The sequence below is a fragment of the Geotrypetes seraphini genome, chromosome 1, assembly GCF_902459505.1.
Source record: "Geotrypetes seraphini chromosome 1, aGeoSer1.1, whole genome shotgun sequence".
Lineage (NCBI taxonomy): Eukaryota > Metazoa > Chordata > Amphibia > Gymnophiona > Dermophiidae > Geotrypetes > Geotrypetes seraphini.
In genome coordinates this window covers 328,076,309-328,090,854 of record NC_047084.1, presented here as the reverse complement: position 1 = coordinate 328,090,854, position 14,546 = coordinate 328,076,309, and the positions used below count along the sequence as shown (strand labels likewise).

The window sequence follows — 14,546 nt, the reverse complement described above, 5'->3', positions numbered from 1 at the left end:
AAAATATCTGCTATACCTGATTGTATACCACTTCAATAGCCTTCAGGCTTGTCACTAGACAGATACACTTCAACGATAGATATTTTCCTGTCCCTAGACAGGAAAGTGGGTTTTAAACCTCAGTCTGTTGATCTACTCCTCAGATCTTCAAGCTGCTCTATTAAAAATGTCCATTATACCTAAAGCCAGTGGCGTAGCGAGGGTGAGAAGCGCTCCTGCTCCTTCCCCGATCTCACCTGCGGTGCGTGCCTTCCTTTCCCCCATACCTCTAGTTGAAGTTGTTGCTCGCGGCAGTCAACAACGTGCTCTTCGTGACCCCGTCAACTCTCCCTCTGACATCAGTTCCTATGTGAGGCACCCGGAAGTGATGTCAGCGGGAGAGCCGACGGGGTCACGAGGAGCCTGCTAATTTGCACGTACTCTCCAGTTTCCTTGGTAACCCAAGTGCAGATAGCTTTAAAAAAAAAATACTCAGGCCACATGTTCAAAATCCTTCTATTGTTTTCCAATTATCACCCCTCTGTAAACCAATTGCCACACACTCTGTGCAGCTATATTAGTTAGAGCTGCCCTGCACCAACCAAGCTGTAGAAGCATACAGCACTGATGATTTTAAACTCCCCTTTAGGAGTCATGGGAGATTTATGCACCAATTACTCTAAACACCCTATGCATAAACCCACCCATGGCTGCACTTTCCCCTCCGTGCATGAAAACAAATGATTTCCTTAGAAAAGTAAATCATTTGTGGGCGTCCTCACCCTAAACTTCCTAATTAAATTGATATTTATTTTAAAAATTTCTATACCGTTTAAAACTAAACAGTTTACAGAATTACATACATAATTTATAATATTACCATTGGATAGAAATTATAGGTTGGACTCTCAAATACAATGACATGGGTGGCTAGTCAGTGGCACAGCATGGCAGACCAGTAGATGAAACCTTAGAATTCAAGTGGCAAGTTAAATTCAACACACACACCTTGTCTCCCTGAGGGAGAAACCAGCTTATACTTTATCATAGAGTGGCAGCGTGCTGTTATCCACCAGAAAATTCAGTGATGCTGTGCTTACACTACTTAAAGAGAAAACATACTTCAGCTGAACCAAAATCATTAGAACATTAGAGTTAAGAGTTTCAGAACGACCCACAAAATTTATTAACTTAAACGTGTTAATGTTACATCGTTTAATACACCATGCTCCCTCCTGAGACTCTCCAGGTAAGACCCTCCACTCAAATGGTATAATTTTATTAACTCTGTAGGGTACCCCATAAAGGAGACACCCAAATCCAGCTCCATAGTCTCCTGTGAAGAGGAGCCAAAAGATAATGAAATATCAACACAAAACATGGAAACGTTTAAAATAACTCACATTGAAAATAACAGGACTAAAAATGGACAGTTCATTTGACCCATAGTCTCTTATGCAGTATATCATTTTGGGTCTGGCTTGCGGGCGCTGGTACCTTCCATCAACAGTTCACTAACGTAGAGTTGCTGTGCTTTGCACATAGAGCTAAGTGGACTGAATTCTTCAACACAGTCCTCCCTAGATTCCACTCAGTCTTGCACCTGCTAAACAGTCTCACAATCATGGATGTAATCCACATGGACAGATGATTACAGATGTCATTGCAGACCCACATGTCTCTGTAAGTGTACACCAGGGTCCATCACTTGCAGGGGTACATAGGGATAGTTTAATCCCCACAGCTGGTAGACCCATTTCTGCATATATTTATCTGACCAGCTAGGTACTGGCATAAGGAGTCTGGCTTCCTATCCAGGTTGCACCCAGGTGTCCCGCAGGTAGATGGCTGGTATAGAAGCCTTAATTAAATCCTGATAGCATTCCTCTATGATCCTGCTATTCTCACCTTCTCCTTCCATTGATTGGTTGGACTGTTGAATTTCCGACATCAGATGTCCCTCTAGATGGGTCAGCTGATCTCCCTTGGGATCAGCCGCCACGTTATCTCCCCAGGAGGCCAAGCATAAGATGTAAAATATGTTCTCCCTGGGCCAACCTTAAGGTAAAACCAGGGGCCACCCAGGGTATACCCACCAGCAGTTCATGACTAGGAGATTAGAAATGCACCTGGCCCCTCAACCACAAAGTCACTGGGGCTGCTTCACATTACTGGTAAGACCAGAAGTGGCTTGCTGGAGATATAGTTGAAGTAGTCCATGCACTATACTGGGACTGTGTGTCTTCTCCATCTGAAGAGGGTCACACTGCACTGCTGGAAGCCTGTCTTAGGGATCAGGCAGAAAAAGCAGAGTCCAACTCACTCTTGGACATAAAGCTGGAAGACATCAGGCTGGAATCAGACAATCCCTCTCTCTCTCTGCTCTTAGGCTTCATTGTGGAGTTATCCCCATTGGTGGCAGATCTGGGTTCCTCCAGAGTCAGACTGGCTAGGCTTTCAGGCAATGTAGATTGTTCTTCTGTGGTACTCACCTTGTACCAGTCTATCGATGAGAAAGGCCATTTGGGCTGGTCTTGTCTGCTGGGGTTCTCTGCTGGGCTGGGGTTCTCTGCAGTCGAGGGGACTCCTGAATGTGTTCCTCCAGAGGCAGAACTGCCCAAATCGCTACTGCTGTCCCTGTCCTGGGTCTCAAATAGACTCTCCACATTTCTGGCAGCTCAAGAGTATAAGTAATAGGTCATGGCAGTGCATACACAATGGGCACCGCATATGACCCAATAACCGACCTCCTTCCAGTGCAATGACGATATTGCCCTTCAGGTGGTAAGCTCCTCATTCCTCCATCTCAGTCTTGAGGTTGGCAGCAGAAACTGGCAAAAGTCCCTCGGTCAGGCTCAGTAGTCACACCTACCACCAGGGTGGGTGAAGGCAAACCCCCTCTTTTATGAAACTGCGATAGCAGTTTTTAGCACGGGGAGCAACGCTGAATGGCCCATGCTGCTCCCGACACTCATAGGAACTCAATGAGTGTCAGGAGCAGCGCCAGCCATTCAGTGCGGCTCCCTGCGCTAGAAACTGCTATCACAGTTTCATAAAAGGAGGCCAAAGTCTCTCTCACTGCACTTTTAATATGTGATATGGTTGGCATGTACCTCTTCTCTCTCACAAGATGCTTGAGGTCAATTTAGCAATGGCAGTAGTCCTGCAGGGCATGGATTTTATAGGCCCCACTCTCTCATTTCCATTCGACCCCTACATACCTCACATCTCTCTTCTCTGCTGACGTCTCTCCTTTGGGCACACCAAATTTGTGCTCTCTCCAGTCCAGGGGCTCCCCCTCGTGTCTGGTGGGCCCAAATCCTGGCACAGAATCACTCCATTGCTGGATCTTAATTACGAGGTACTCGTCTTGACCAGCCACCAGACTCAAAATTTGAATATTACACTACTCCAAGTGATCAGTACTCAGGGCTCTCAGATTATCCTTTCCCTTGCTCTCTGCCAGAAACTCTAATCCCAGCTACTGTTCTTGGTCCAATGTTTGTAATCCACTTGTTAAAAGTTTAAAATCACTCTTTGAAAGTGCAATGCACGGTCTTTCCAGTTCACTTGCTTTAAATGTACCTGTTCAGACACCATTTATGTAACTCCTTTGTTTCCCGAATGCTGGCAAGCGGAACACAAAGTAAATTTTATTTGTAGGGGACCAAGGCCAGGACCAACTTTCAAGCTGGATTCCTGAAACAAGCAAGCATCCAGACAATCCACTCTCACCATTCTCTCCAAAATGATGGGAGACCACACTAAATCAGTAATTTCCAAGAGTAAATTTTACTCTTCTCAAGGTGAAAAGAGCACTCTCTTGAACAGTGACAGGTTTCTTCAGACCAAACTATATACAATATCTTCTAGTACTAAAGCGGAAATGTGGTGGTGATGGGGGACTTCAATCATCCTGGGATAGACTGGAGTATTGGGCACTCAAACTGCGCAAGAGAGACCAAATTCATAGAGGTCACGAGGGACTGTTTCATGGAGCAACTGGTCACGGAACCAACACGGGGCGATGCCACTCTTGACCTAATTTTCAACGGACTAGGGGGGCCAGCAAAGGAGGTGGCGGTATTACCCCCGCTAGGTAACAGCGATCACAACACGATCCAGTGCAGGCTTGAATTTGGATCGTCAAAGGGGAAAAGAACCACAACGACGGCACTCAACTTCAAAAAAGGAAATTATGATGCCATGAGGAAAATAGTGGGAAAGAAACTCAAAGGCAACATAGGGAAGACGGAATCCGTAGAAAAAGCCTGGACCTTACTCAAGGAGACTGTGCACGAAGCGCAAAACAAATGCATCCCCAAGTTCAGAAAAGGGTGCAAAAAAAATAGAACAAAAAACCCAGTGTGGATAACAAATGCGGTGAAGAAGGCGATAAGCGACAAGAAAGCATCGTTCAGAAAATGGAAAAAAGACCAAACAGAGGAGAACCAAAAAGTGCACAAAGAACACCAAAAGGAGTGTCACCGAGTGGTTAGAAAAGCAAAAAAAGAATACGAAGAGAGACTGGCAGAGGAAGCAACAAACTTCAAGTCGTTCTTCAGATACGTCAAGGGGAAGCAACCGGCGAGAGAAGAAGTGGGACCATTGGACGATGGAGACAGAAAGGGAGTAGTAAAAGAAGAGAAAGTGATAGCTGACAGGTTAAATGAGTTCTTCACGTCAGTCTTCACGATGGAGAATATAACCAACATTCCGGAACCCGAGGAGATCGTAATAGGAGACCAAGACGATAAGCTGGTAGATTTAGAGGTGAGCCAAGAGGATGTACTCAAGCAGATTGACAGACTAAAGAGCGACAAATCGCCAGGTCCGGACGGCATTCACCCAAGGGTACTCAAGGAACTAAAAGACGAAATAGCGGAGCCACTTCGACAGATATGCAACCTATCCTTAAAAACCGGAGAGATCCCGGAGGATTGGAAAATAGCAAATGTCACGCCCATCTTCAAGAAGGGCGCAAGGGGGGACCCGGGAAACTACAGGCCGGTGAGCCTTACCTCAGTCCCGGGAAAGATGATGGAGGCACTGATTAAAGACAGCATCTGTGAGCACATCGAAAAAAATGGGCAACTAAAACTGAGTCAACATGGCTTCTGTAAGGGTAGGTCATGCCTCACAAACTTATTGTACTTCTTTGAGGGATAAAGGGGAATCTATAGACATCATTTACCTTGACTTCCAAAAAGCCTTCGACAAGGTGCCACACGAGAGACTGCTTAAAAAGATATGGAACCACGGGGTACAAGGGGAGGTCCATCGATGGATCAAAAACTGGCTGGCAAACAGGAAGCAGAGGGTTGGCGTGAAGGGCCACTACTCAGACTGGAAAGGGGTCACGAGCGGAGTTCTGCAGGGGTCGGTGCTGGGACCACTCCTGTTCAATATCTACATAAACGACCTAGAGGCGGGAACCAAGTGTGAAGTCATTAAATTTGCAGATGACACCAAACTATACAGCAGGGCCCAAACCAGGGAAGACTGCGAAGATCTCCAAAAGGATCTAACGCAGCTGGAAAAGTGGGCCGAAAAATGGCAGATGAGCTTCAACGTGGAGAAATGCAAGGTCATGCACGTGGGGAAAAAGAACCCGATGTTCACATACAAAATGGGGGGAACACCACTAGGGGTCAGTAACCTGGAGAGAGACCTGGGAGTGATGGTAGACGCATCACTAAAGGCATCGGCGCAATGCGCCACAGCCTCTAGGAAAGCAAACAGAATGTTGGGTATTATTAAGAAGGGTATTACGACCAGGACGAAGGAAGTCATCATGCCGTTGTATCGTGCAATGGTACGGCCGCATCTGGAGTACTGTGTCCAATACTGGTCACCGTACCTCAAGAAAGACATGGCGGTACTTGAGGGAGTACAAAGAAGAGCAACTAAACTGATAAAGGGAATGGAAAATCTCCCATATACTGACAGATTGAAGCAGTTGGGACTTTTCTCCCTGGAGAAGCGAAGACTTAGAGGAGACATGATAGAAACCTTCAAGATCCTGAAGGGCTTAGAAAAAGTAGACAGGGACAGATTTTTCAAATTAAGGGGCACCACGAGCACAAGGGGGCACTCGGAGAAATTGAAAGGGGACAGGTTTAGAACAAACGCTAGGAAGTTCTTTTTCACTCAGAGGGTGGTGGATACATGGAACGCGCTTCCAGAGGCTGTTGTAGACAAGAAAACCTTAAATGGTTTCAAAGAAGGTTTGGATAGATTCCTAGAAGAAAAAGGGATTGAGGGGTATAGATAGGTATAGACCATTGCTCAGGCAATGGGCCTGATGGGCCGCCGCGGGAGCGTACCGCTGGGCAGGATGGACCTATGGTCTGCCTCAGCGGAGGCAACTTCTTATGTTCTTATGTTCTTATGTAGATGTCAGAATCCTCCTTATTGGATGGATTCAGATCTAATAATCCCTATGCATTGGTCAGTTGGTGGGAAGCCCACCAAAAAGTAGGTCTTAAATCTCCTCTGGAGTGAGGTCACATTGCTTGAGACCACCAGGAACTCCAAGATAGAGAATGACATGGTGACAAAATTAATCACCTTTCCCGTCCCCGCGGATAACCGCGAGAAACCATCTTCATGTCATTCTTTAAGGAGAGAGGGAAGAATCAGAATATGAATGGCCACAACCACTGACCGAGGTTGAAATAGACACTAGAAAATGGCATGGGATTATTTCCCGTGGTTATCCACGGGGACGGGAATGGTGATGAATTTTGTCACCGTGTCATTCTCTAATGACTTGCTGAAGGTCACAGGTGACAGTGGCAGAAGTAGGATATACCTTAATTAAATTCTCTTTATCTATTCCCCTCCATTCACTTAGGCAGGGCTTGATAAACCCAAGGAGCCAGGCCTCCATGATTTCTTTAAAAAATATCAGGACAACAGCAAGTCCTTTATTGAAGATATAAAACAACCTGTGGAGCAAATAAAGAACTTCCTGTTGTCATTCTAAAACATCTGTGTGGTCATTCCCACTCCATTTTTTTTTCCTGCTTGGTTTTGGTTCCCTTTGCTCCTTGACTAAAATATCAGAACCTGGCGCCTAGGTTTTGTCAGCAGTATACATGGCAACTCAGTTGGAGCTGCAAAAAAAATGGGACCATCAGCAGCAGGCTCTCTTCTCCTCACACCACTTCCCCCTCTCCCTCTCCCCATAGCATTTCTGACATATGGATGCGTATACATACACTGCAATAAAACTTATCGAAGATGCTAAAAAATTTGATCACACTGGCTTCCTGTACCCCATAGAATAACATACAAAATCACACTCCTAATATTCAAAGTGATTCATAATAACCAACCAGAATTCCTGAACGATATCTTAATTCTGTATACCCCATCCAGAACACTCAGATTGCAGTCACACAATCTTCTTACTGTTCCCTCACTTCATATTATTAGCATTACATGTACAACGAATTTTGCAGTTACTGCCCCGACCCTTTGGAATTCATTACCCCCTGAATTACATGACCAAAAGTATTCTAGAAAGATTTAAAGGAAAACTAAAAACATTCCTCTACAAAGACGCGTTTAATCTTTAATACCCCTCCCACTCAAACGTCACAGGTCCTTCTTGCTCTGGCTTTCAGATGAGATTCCCCCCTTTTTGTATTTCCCCTAGATAGCTACATTTACTATTATACCTATCATTCCAGTAAGTCCCGTTTGTCTAATGTTCGTCACCCTGTTTAATGATTTTATGTAAAACCATTTAGAAGTTTGATAGGCAGTATATCAAATTTTTATTAAACTTGAAACTATACATGCATGCCTCCCAGGACTGTAACTGATCAGAAATGAGGGAAGGAGAGAAGTGGCTCTGTATCAGGCCACAATCTCTTCTTCTGTTACCTGGTGCTGAATGTGATATTTGAACTCCGTGGTTCAAATTTTGCATTCGGTGCCAAAGTGGGAAAGGAGGAAGGTATGATCCTATGCATAGCTGCTTTCCATTTTTCCTCTTGTGACTCTCCCTGGACTGGGGCTACTATGGGGAAGGAGGGAGAGAGAGAGAGAGAGAGAGAGAGAAGAAGCAAGAGCTGAGTGTCTGAGTTCTATAGGGTGGGGAGGAGGAGGGAGAGAAAGGGAGGAGAAAACGTTTCATCTCTGTGCTGCAGGGGTAGGGGAAGGAGAGCTGGGTATTTATGTGCCACTGGGGAGAGGGAGAGAAAGAGAGAGCTGGGTTTCTATGAGCCTGAGATTGCAGCAGCAGGAGAGGAAAGAGCCAAATGTCTATATTCCGGCTGAATAGTGCACTGAGTATTGTCCAGGGTATATGTGCAGGAGGAAGAAGACATGAAAACTGCAGAGATGGGAAAATGGGAGTCGGGAGAGCCATACTTCAGTTTGGCAATTTTGGTGGAGGCCATGGCCCCTGTGCTCCCCCCTTCCCCTCCCCGATCTGATGCCTATGCAAAGGGCCATAGGAAGCTGGCCAGCATAAGAGATTTTTCATAACAATTACATAAATACTAAAAAAGCAATTGAAGAGAGGTTGCCCAAAACCTGTCAAATATAAAAAGCTGTTGTCTAGATAAATATTGATGTTTTGTCATTTTCAGCGAAGTACAGTTTACAGTGACCCCTGATGCAGGCATGCTGATATGTCGAAACACAGTTGTGTTGGATTTCTTCCACTGTATAGCTTTGGACTGAAATAAACTTTTTGTTCAGTCCCACTGGTTTTCTTCATTGCAAAATGGGAAGTGCTCCACAGCAATCACCAGCCCCCTGTTGGGCCAACCCAAGGTGATTTCCCTATTGAAAGAAGAGCTACAAGTCCATTTAGAGTAGATAATAGGTTAAAACCAGGATTGGATCCTCTTGACTTCTCCCGTGGTCCGTTCTTCTAACTTTCTCTCCATCACTGCCAGTAACAAAACCACAAAGATTAAAACAAGGCTGCTTTGGGGCTCTGAGACCTTCCCTGTGATGCACCTACTTCTTCTGATGCCACTTCCTGATTCTGCTTGGGTGAGGCATGTCAGAGGGAAAGCCCTGGAGAGCCAAAGCAGCCTTGTTTTAATCACTGCACTATTGTTACCATCAACGATGGTGAGAAGAATGGACCACAGTAGGGGGAATGAAAGGGGAGAGGGAGAAATGCTGGCTTGGGTCAGGGGATGTTTAGCCTCTCCAAGCCTATTAAGCAGGCTGCCTATGCATGTCCTGCTATTGAGAAGACAGCTGGCTACTCTAGAGCTGAGTTACTGAGCAGATTGACCAAGTGAGTCTAACAGACTGGAGTGAGAACAAATGCTCTTAGTTCCCACTGCAGCAGTATCTATTTATTTGGTTATTTAGTAGTCCACTTTTTAGAGAACTATCCAGGATCCTAGACGGACTTTACAAACCCCGGTATTTTTCCGGGCCTTTGGAAAGCCCCAACGAGCTCCAGCTGCATCTGGAGGGCCTCTGAGCACAAGCGGATGATGTCACACACATCCACAGATGCTCGTCTGGAAGGAGGCTTTGTGGGGGCGGGGCTTGGGGCAGAACTGGGCAGGGCTGAGGTGGGATTTCTCAGAGAAAAATATGGTACCCCTAGCTATTAGCATAATATCATGGCAATGTGTACAGTACCAGTAAGTCAGCAGAGCACAGTATTAGCACAAAACAATCAAAAAAGGAGAGTAACTGAGAAGCACAATAATAAAAACCAGTAGAAACTTGGCTTTTCAACATAACATTTTCTAGGTTACAGTGATTGTTCATTTTCTGGCTGCATTGTGTAACCAAGTGATCTGCAGATAGATCTTATGCTTTACTTGATTTCCAGTTCAAATCTTCAGCTAACTTTTTCTGTCTTTTTTGATGTAAGTGCTATATCCTCTTTGATTTCATGACTAATTCTTATTCATTCGCTCTATTTTTTCTTTTTGCAGCACAGTTAGACGTTGATTATAGCCTCACCCATCAGTCTCCCTTTCCTTTTACTTATGTAATTAGATTGTAAGTTCTTTTGAGCAGGGACCGTCTCTTGCGTCTTTAATGTACAGCACTGCATGCGTCTGGCAGCGCTATAGAAATAATACAGAGTAGTTATTAATATATTTCTGCCGTAATTGAGTGATAAAAGTGCTGCAAAGGAAAAAATAGAGTGAATGAAGGACTGTTAGTCATGAAAAGAAGGTTACTCATTCTCTTTCTATGGGAGGGGAGGGCTGCATGAATGTCAATACTATCCCTAGAGGGTCACGCCATTATCTAATGTCGAAAGTAGAAATGCGGAGAGCTCCACTGACCTTTTGTGATAAATAAATAAGTATAAATTTAACTGAAAATGGTTGCAATAAACTGCTAAAATGGCTAGTCTGAAAATATTTGCAAAATTCACTATTTACACTTGCCAAAACTCTAGTTAATGATGTTTTTTTGGTGTATACTTCAAATGTTCTCTCAGGGTTTCTGCAGCTGCCGTTGTGCTTGTTACAGGGTTTTGCGGGCCACATGAAACCCAATTGCAGGCCATGTTCAGCCTACAGACTGCAGTTTGCCCACCCCTACTCTATGAAGGCAGAAGACCCCTGAGTGGCGCAGCATAGATCCACATTTCAGTTGTCATAGACAACTCGTTAGAACAAAATGGTTTCCTCCATGTTTTAGATGATGCTCAGAAAGGAAAAAAGAGGAGTAGAAAGATGAAACTTGCCTTCTCTGCAAATAACTGAGATGTCATGAGGCATTTTTCTACAGTCCGAATCCAATCCCGTGGTCCTTGGTAACTAAAACACCATATGAGTGCACTTTCTTATGGAGACATATTGTTATGAGATACTAATCATTTACAACCTAAAATTCAGGGGTTCCTTCTAAGGAAATTAAAAAAGAGATGGGGAGCAACAACAGGGTGAGTTTGGAATAGCGGCAATTATCAAATGCGCTTTCCACCAATCAGACAGATGAAAGCCCTTGCATAAAACAGGCACCTATTATCAAAGGACAGCTTGTTTTACGGTCTTTGGGAATTCGGCATCGGTTTTCTCTGGTCCATGGATGAGAGTCACTAGCCACAGTGACTGTTTTCAACTAAACATTTCTAATCATAATGCATGTGTGCTCTGAACACCGGATAGGATTCTGTGTTCCAATTTGTAGAACGGGAAGAAAAAAAATATTAATAAATAAGATAGAACTGAGCTGCCTGTAGCTCTGTGCAGTGGTGCATTCTAATTGACTCAAAAGTCATTAATCAGTTCTCAATCAATCTCCTCCACCAGCAGCTCAGCAGTTAGGACTCCATTACCACACATCCATCATGCCAAACCCTAATTCACTGCACCATTAGCCACAGATTAGGCCTCTGTTCAGATAACTAAGTGCCAATGGATATTTGAGAAAGCTGCTGCCACTCACCTCAGCTCCTGGGATCCCTTCAGGTGGACGGCATTGCAGCAGAACTTCCTGTTCCAATGACACTTCCTTTCCCAGCGGCTCTTGCTCAAAAGTCTTCCGTAGATCTAGAAATAGGGCAATACACAAAAAGAGAAGGTGGATTAAAAAAAATTTGCACTTTTTAAAGTTATTTTTAGGTGCGACCCCATTCTGATATAAGCCCAGTACCCATGTGCCTCAATGAGTCTTTCCATGTTTTATTGAGTAAATGAATAGAAACACTGATAAATCAGAGGATGGCACAGTATCTATAATCCAAGGGATTACAGGAAATGTAGCAGCATGATTTTACTAGAGGTCAGTCTTGATAGATAAATCTGATTATTATTAGGATTTTATATACTGCCTATCAAGGTTATCTAAGCGGTTTTTTACAATCAGGTACTCAAGTATTTTCCCTCTCTGTTCCGGTGGGCTCACAATCTATCTAACGTACCTGGGGCTTTGGAGGACTGAGTGACTTGCCCAGGGTCACTAGGAGCAGCGCGGGGTTTGAACCCACAACCCCAGGGTGCCGAGGCTGATCAATTTCTATCACCAGCTAACCAGAGAACAAGAGATCAGGGAAGATGTGGTATATACTTAGATGTCAGCAAGGCCCTTTGATATTGTTCTGTATAAGCAACTTAACAATAAATGGAGTACTTTTGTTATGGGACCTAAAAAGAATACTACTACTAATATTTATAGTGTTACTAGACGTACGCAGTGCTCATACACAAAGCACGAATGAGACAGTCCCTGCTCAACAGAGCTTACAATCCATTCAAAACAGACAAATAAGGGATTATGGAGTTATCCATTGTGAGAATCATTAAAACGGATACTGAACAGGTGAATAGAGGTCAAGAGCTCAGCTAGCTACGAGGGAGGTGACAAAGGGCAGTGGTAAATGGAGTGCTGTGTGCATTCTGAGGGCAGAGGCCCTAGCAGTAGTTTGCCTCTTTGTGGATAATAGCCCTTCTGTAGGCAAAATCCCATTTTCGTTCCCAATCTTTCTTTGCCCCTCTTTTTGGCTTCTTTCATTATGTCCATCTTCACCTCACAATCTTATCCTCATATATTGTATATACTCTAATATAAACCTAGATTTTTGGGCCCAAAAATGGTTTATATCTGAGCCTTCCCCTTCTCAAACCCATCGCAGGCCTCTCCCTAGGACTATCTTAAACCCTGCTGGTCTAATGGTGAGCTAGGGCAAGAGTGATCCTCCTACGTTTCTGCTCCATGCAGTCTCACTACTCAAAATGGCTGACATGAGTTCCCACTGGTTGCTATATTTATTTACTGCCTTTTCATGAAGAGATTCACCCACAGCAGTAATCAGGTTCTCAAATATTTTCCTTATATGTTCCCACAGGCTCACAAACTAACTGTGGTACCTGGAGCAATGGAGGGATTAAGAGACTTGCCCAGAGACACAAGAAGCAGGCTGGGACTGAATACACAACATCAGGGTGCTGAGGCAGTACCTCTAACCACTAGGCCCCTCACTCCCAGAGTCACCTCTCAAGACTGATATGAGTTCAGTTTATATTCACATCAACATTTTTTACCCCTTTTTATGGGGGGGGGGGGAAGGGACGGTTACCTCGATTTATATTTGGATAGGTTTATATTCGAATATATACGGTATTTCTGTTGGTATGGATAATCTGGTTTTGGTTTTAACCCACTGCATTCTTGGATCTGTTATTTAGATTTCTCCAAAATATACAGCACTATATTTTCACTATATGTTTCCTCTCCAAATATGATGTCTCAATTTCAGCTTTTATTTTTCTTAACTTTTTCTTCTCCCCTCTTCAATTTCTCTTTCCATCAGTTCCCTTATTTGTAATACAACTCCTATTTATCATTGCTATAGCGCTGAAAGGCATACGCAGTGCTGTACATTTAACATGGAATAGACGGTCCCTGCTCAGAAGAGCTTACAACCTAATTTGAGCTTACAACCTAATTTGAATATAGGGTTGGGGAGTTTCTTGCAGAGAGAATGATAGGATGGACATAGTTACACTGTTGTTCTCCAGTTTTGTTCTATCACATTTATGCTTTTCTGTTCTATGGCCTCACTTCTATTTCTATCCACCTTTCATTTCTATCACCCACCCTTCATCTTCACCTCTTCTAATCTAATTTTAAAAAATGTATTTTCCACCTTTTTTGCTCCTGGAGCATATAAAATGGATAAAAAAATTTACACAAATAAAAGAATACTCATCTAAATTCATGTGAACACCTTAAAACAGCACTTAACATACAGACGCAAACCACTCCAGATCTTGTTATTGCCCTCTTCTATCTCCCATCAACCTCTTTAAGGGGCCAGTTCTTTCAAGTTTTGCAGCAAAGCATTCTAATATCCTGCTGTTGCCTCCAAAAATTATATTAGAGATTAAACAAACAAAAAAAAATCAATAGTTTTTAGCCTCAGGATCATTAAATGATGGCATTGGCTTGTACTCTACTGCTCACATAAACTGGTCCCTTTTCATAATAAGCTCTAAACAGAGAAGTTGAAAGTGAAACCTGATTCATGAATCTACTGGAAGCCAATGCAATACAAGCAAAAAATGTGGCGCTTTTGGGATGATCCTTTTTGCCACCAAAACCTGAATTTTCTACATCTTTGTCAGTTTTACATATAGCACTTTCCAGTACTTAAAGTAGCTTAATACCACTGCCTGCATTACTGTTTCAAAGTGTTATGGGTTGCAAACACACCAAATTTGTCATAGCTTGCGTAACAGAGCATATACTTTTTTCACCACTGCTGTAACCTGGGATTCCAATGTTCAGTCTTCAACCTGGATTGTACCATCTCCCTCCCATTCCATGCTCCTCCTCACTTGCATCATATCCATTGTCCTTCTCTACACTCCAACTCTCTCTGGGCAGAAGTGCATGGTTGCCATGAAGTGTACCCAGACATTAGTAGGCATAGGAGCCAGCTCTGTGGGTGCTTGAAAAATAGAAACACGATGGCAGATAAAGGACAAAAGGTCCATCCAGTCTGCCCATCCACAGCATCCACCATCTCCTCCTCTCTCTTAGAGATCCCACATGCTTGTCCCACATTTTCTTGAATTCAGCTACAGTTTTGTCTCCACCACCTCTGCCAGTAGACT

At 43.8% G+C, this 14,546-nt stretch overlaps 1 protein-coding gene across 3 annotated transcripts in view; it reads right to left on the bottom strand.

Annotated features, from left to right (window-relative positions):
* The window catches only part of UNC5C (unc-5 netrin receptor C), a 700,386-nt gene that overhangs the window by 197,721 nt on the left and 488,119 nt on the right, over positions 1-14,546 (bottom strand). For all 3 annotated transcript variants that reach the window (XM_033957834.1, XM_033957824.1, XM_033957818.1), the window contains exon 4: positions 11,377-11,480. In XM_033957834.1, coding sequence (XP_033813725.1) covers positions 11,377-11,480 — 104 coding nt within the window. The remainder of the gene's footprint in view (positions 1-11,376; positions 11,481-14,546) is intronic.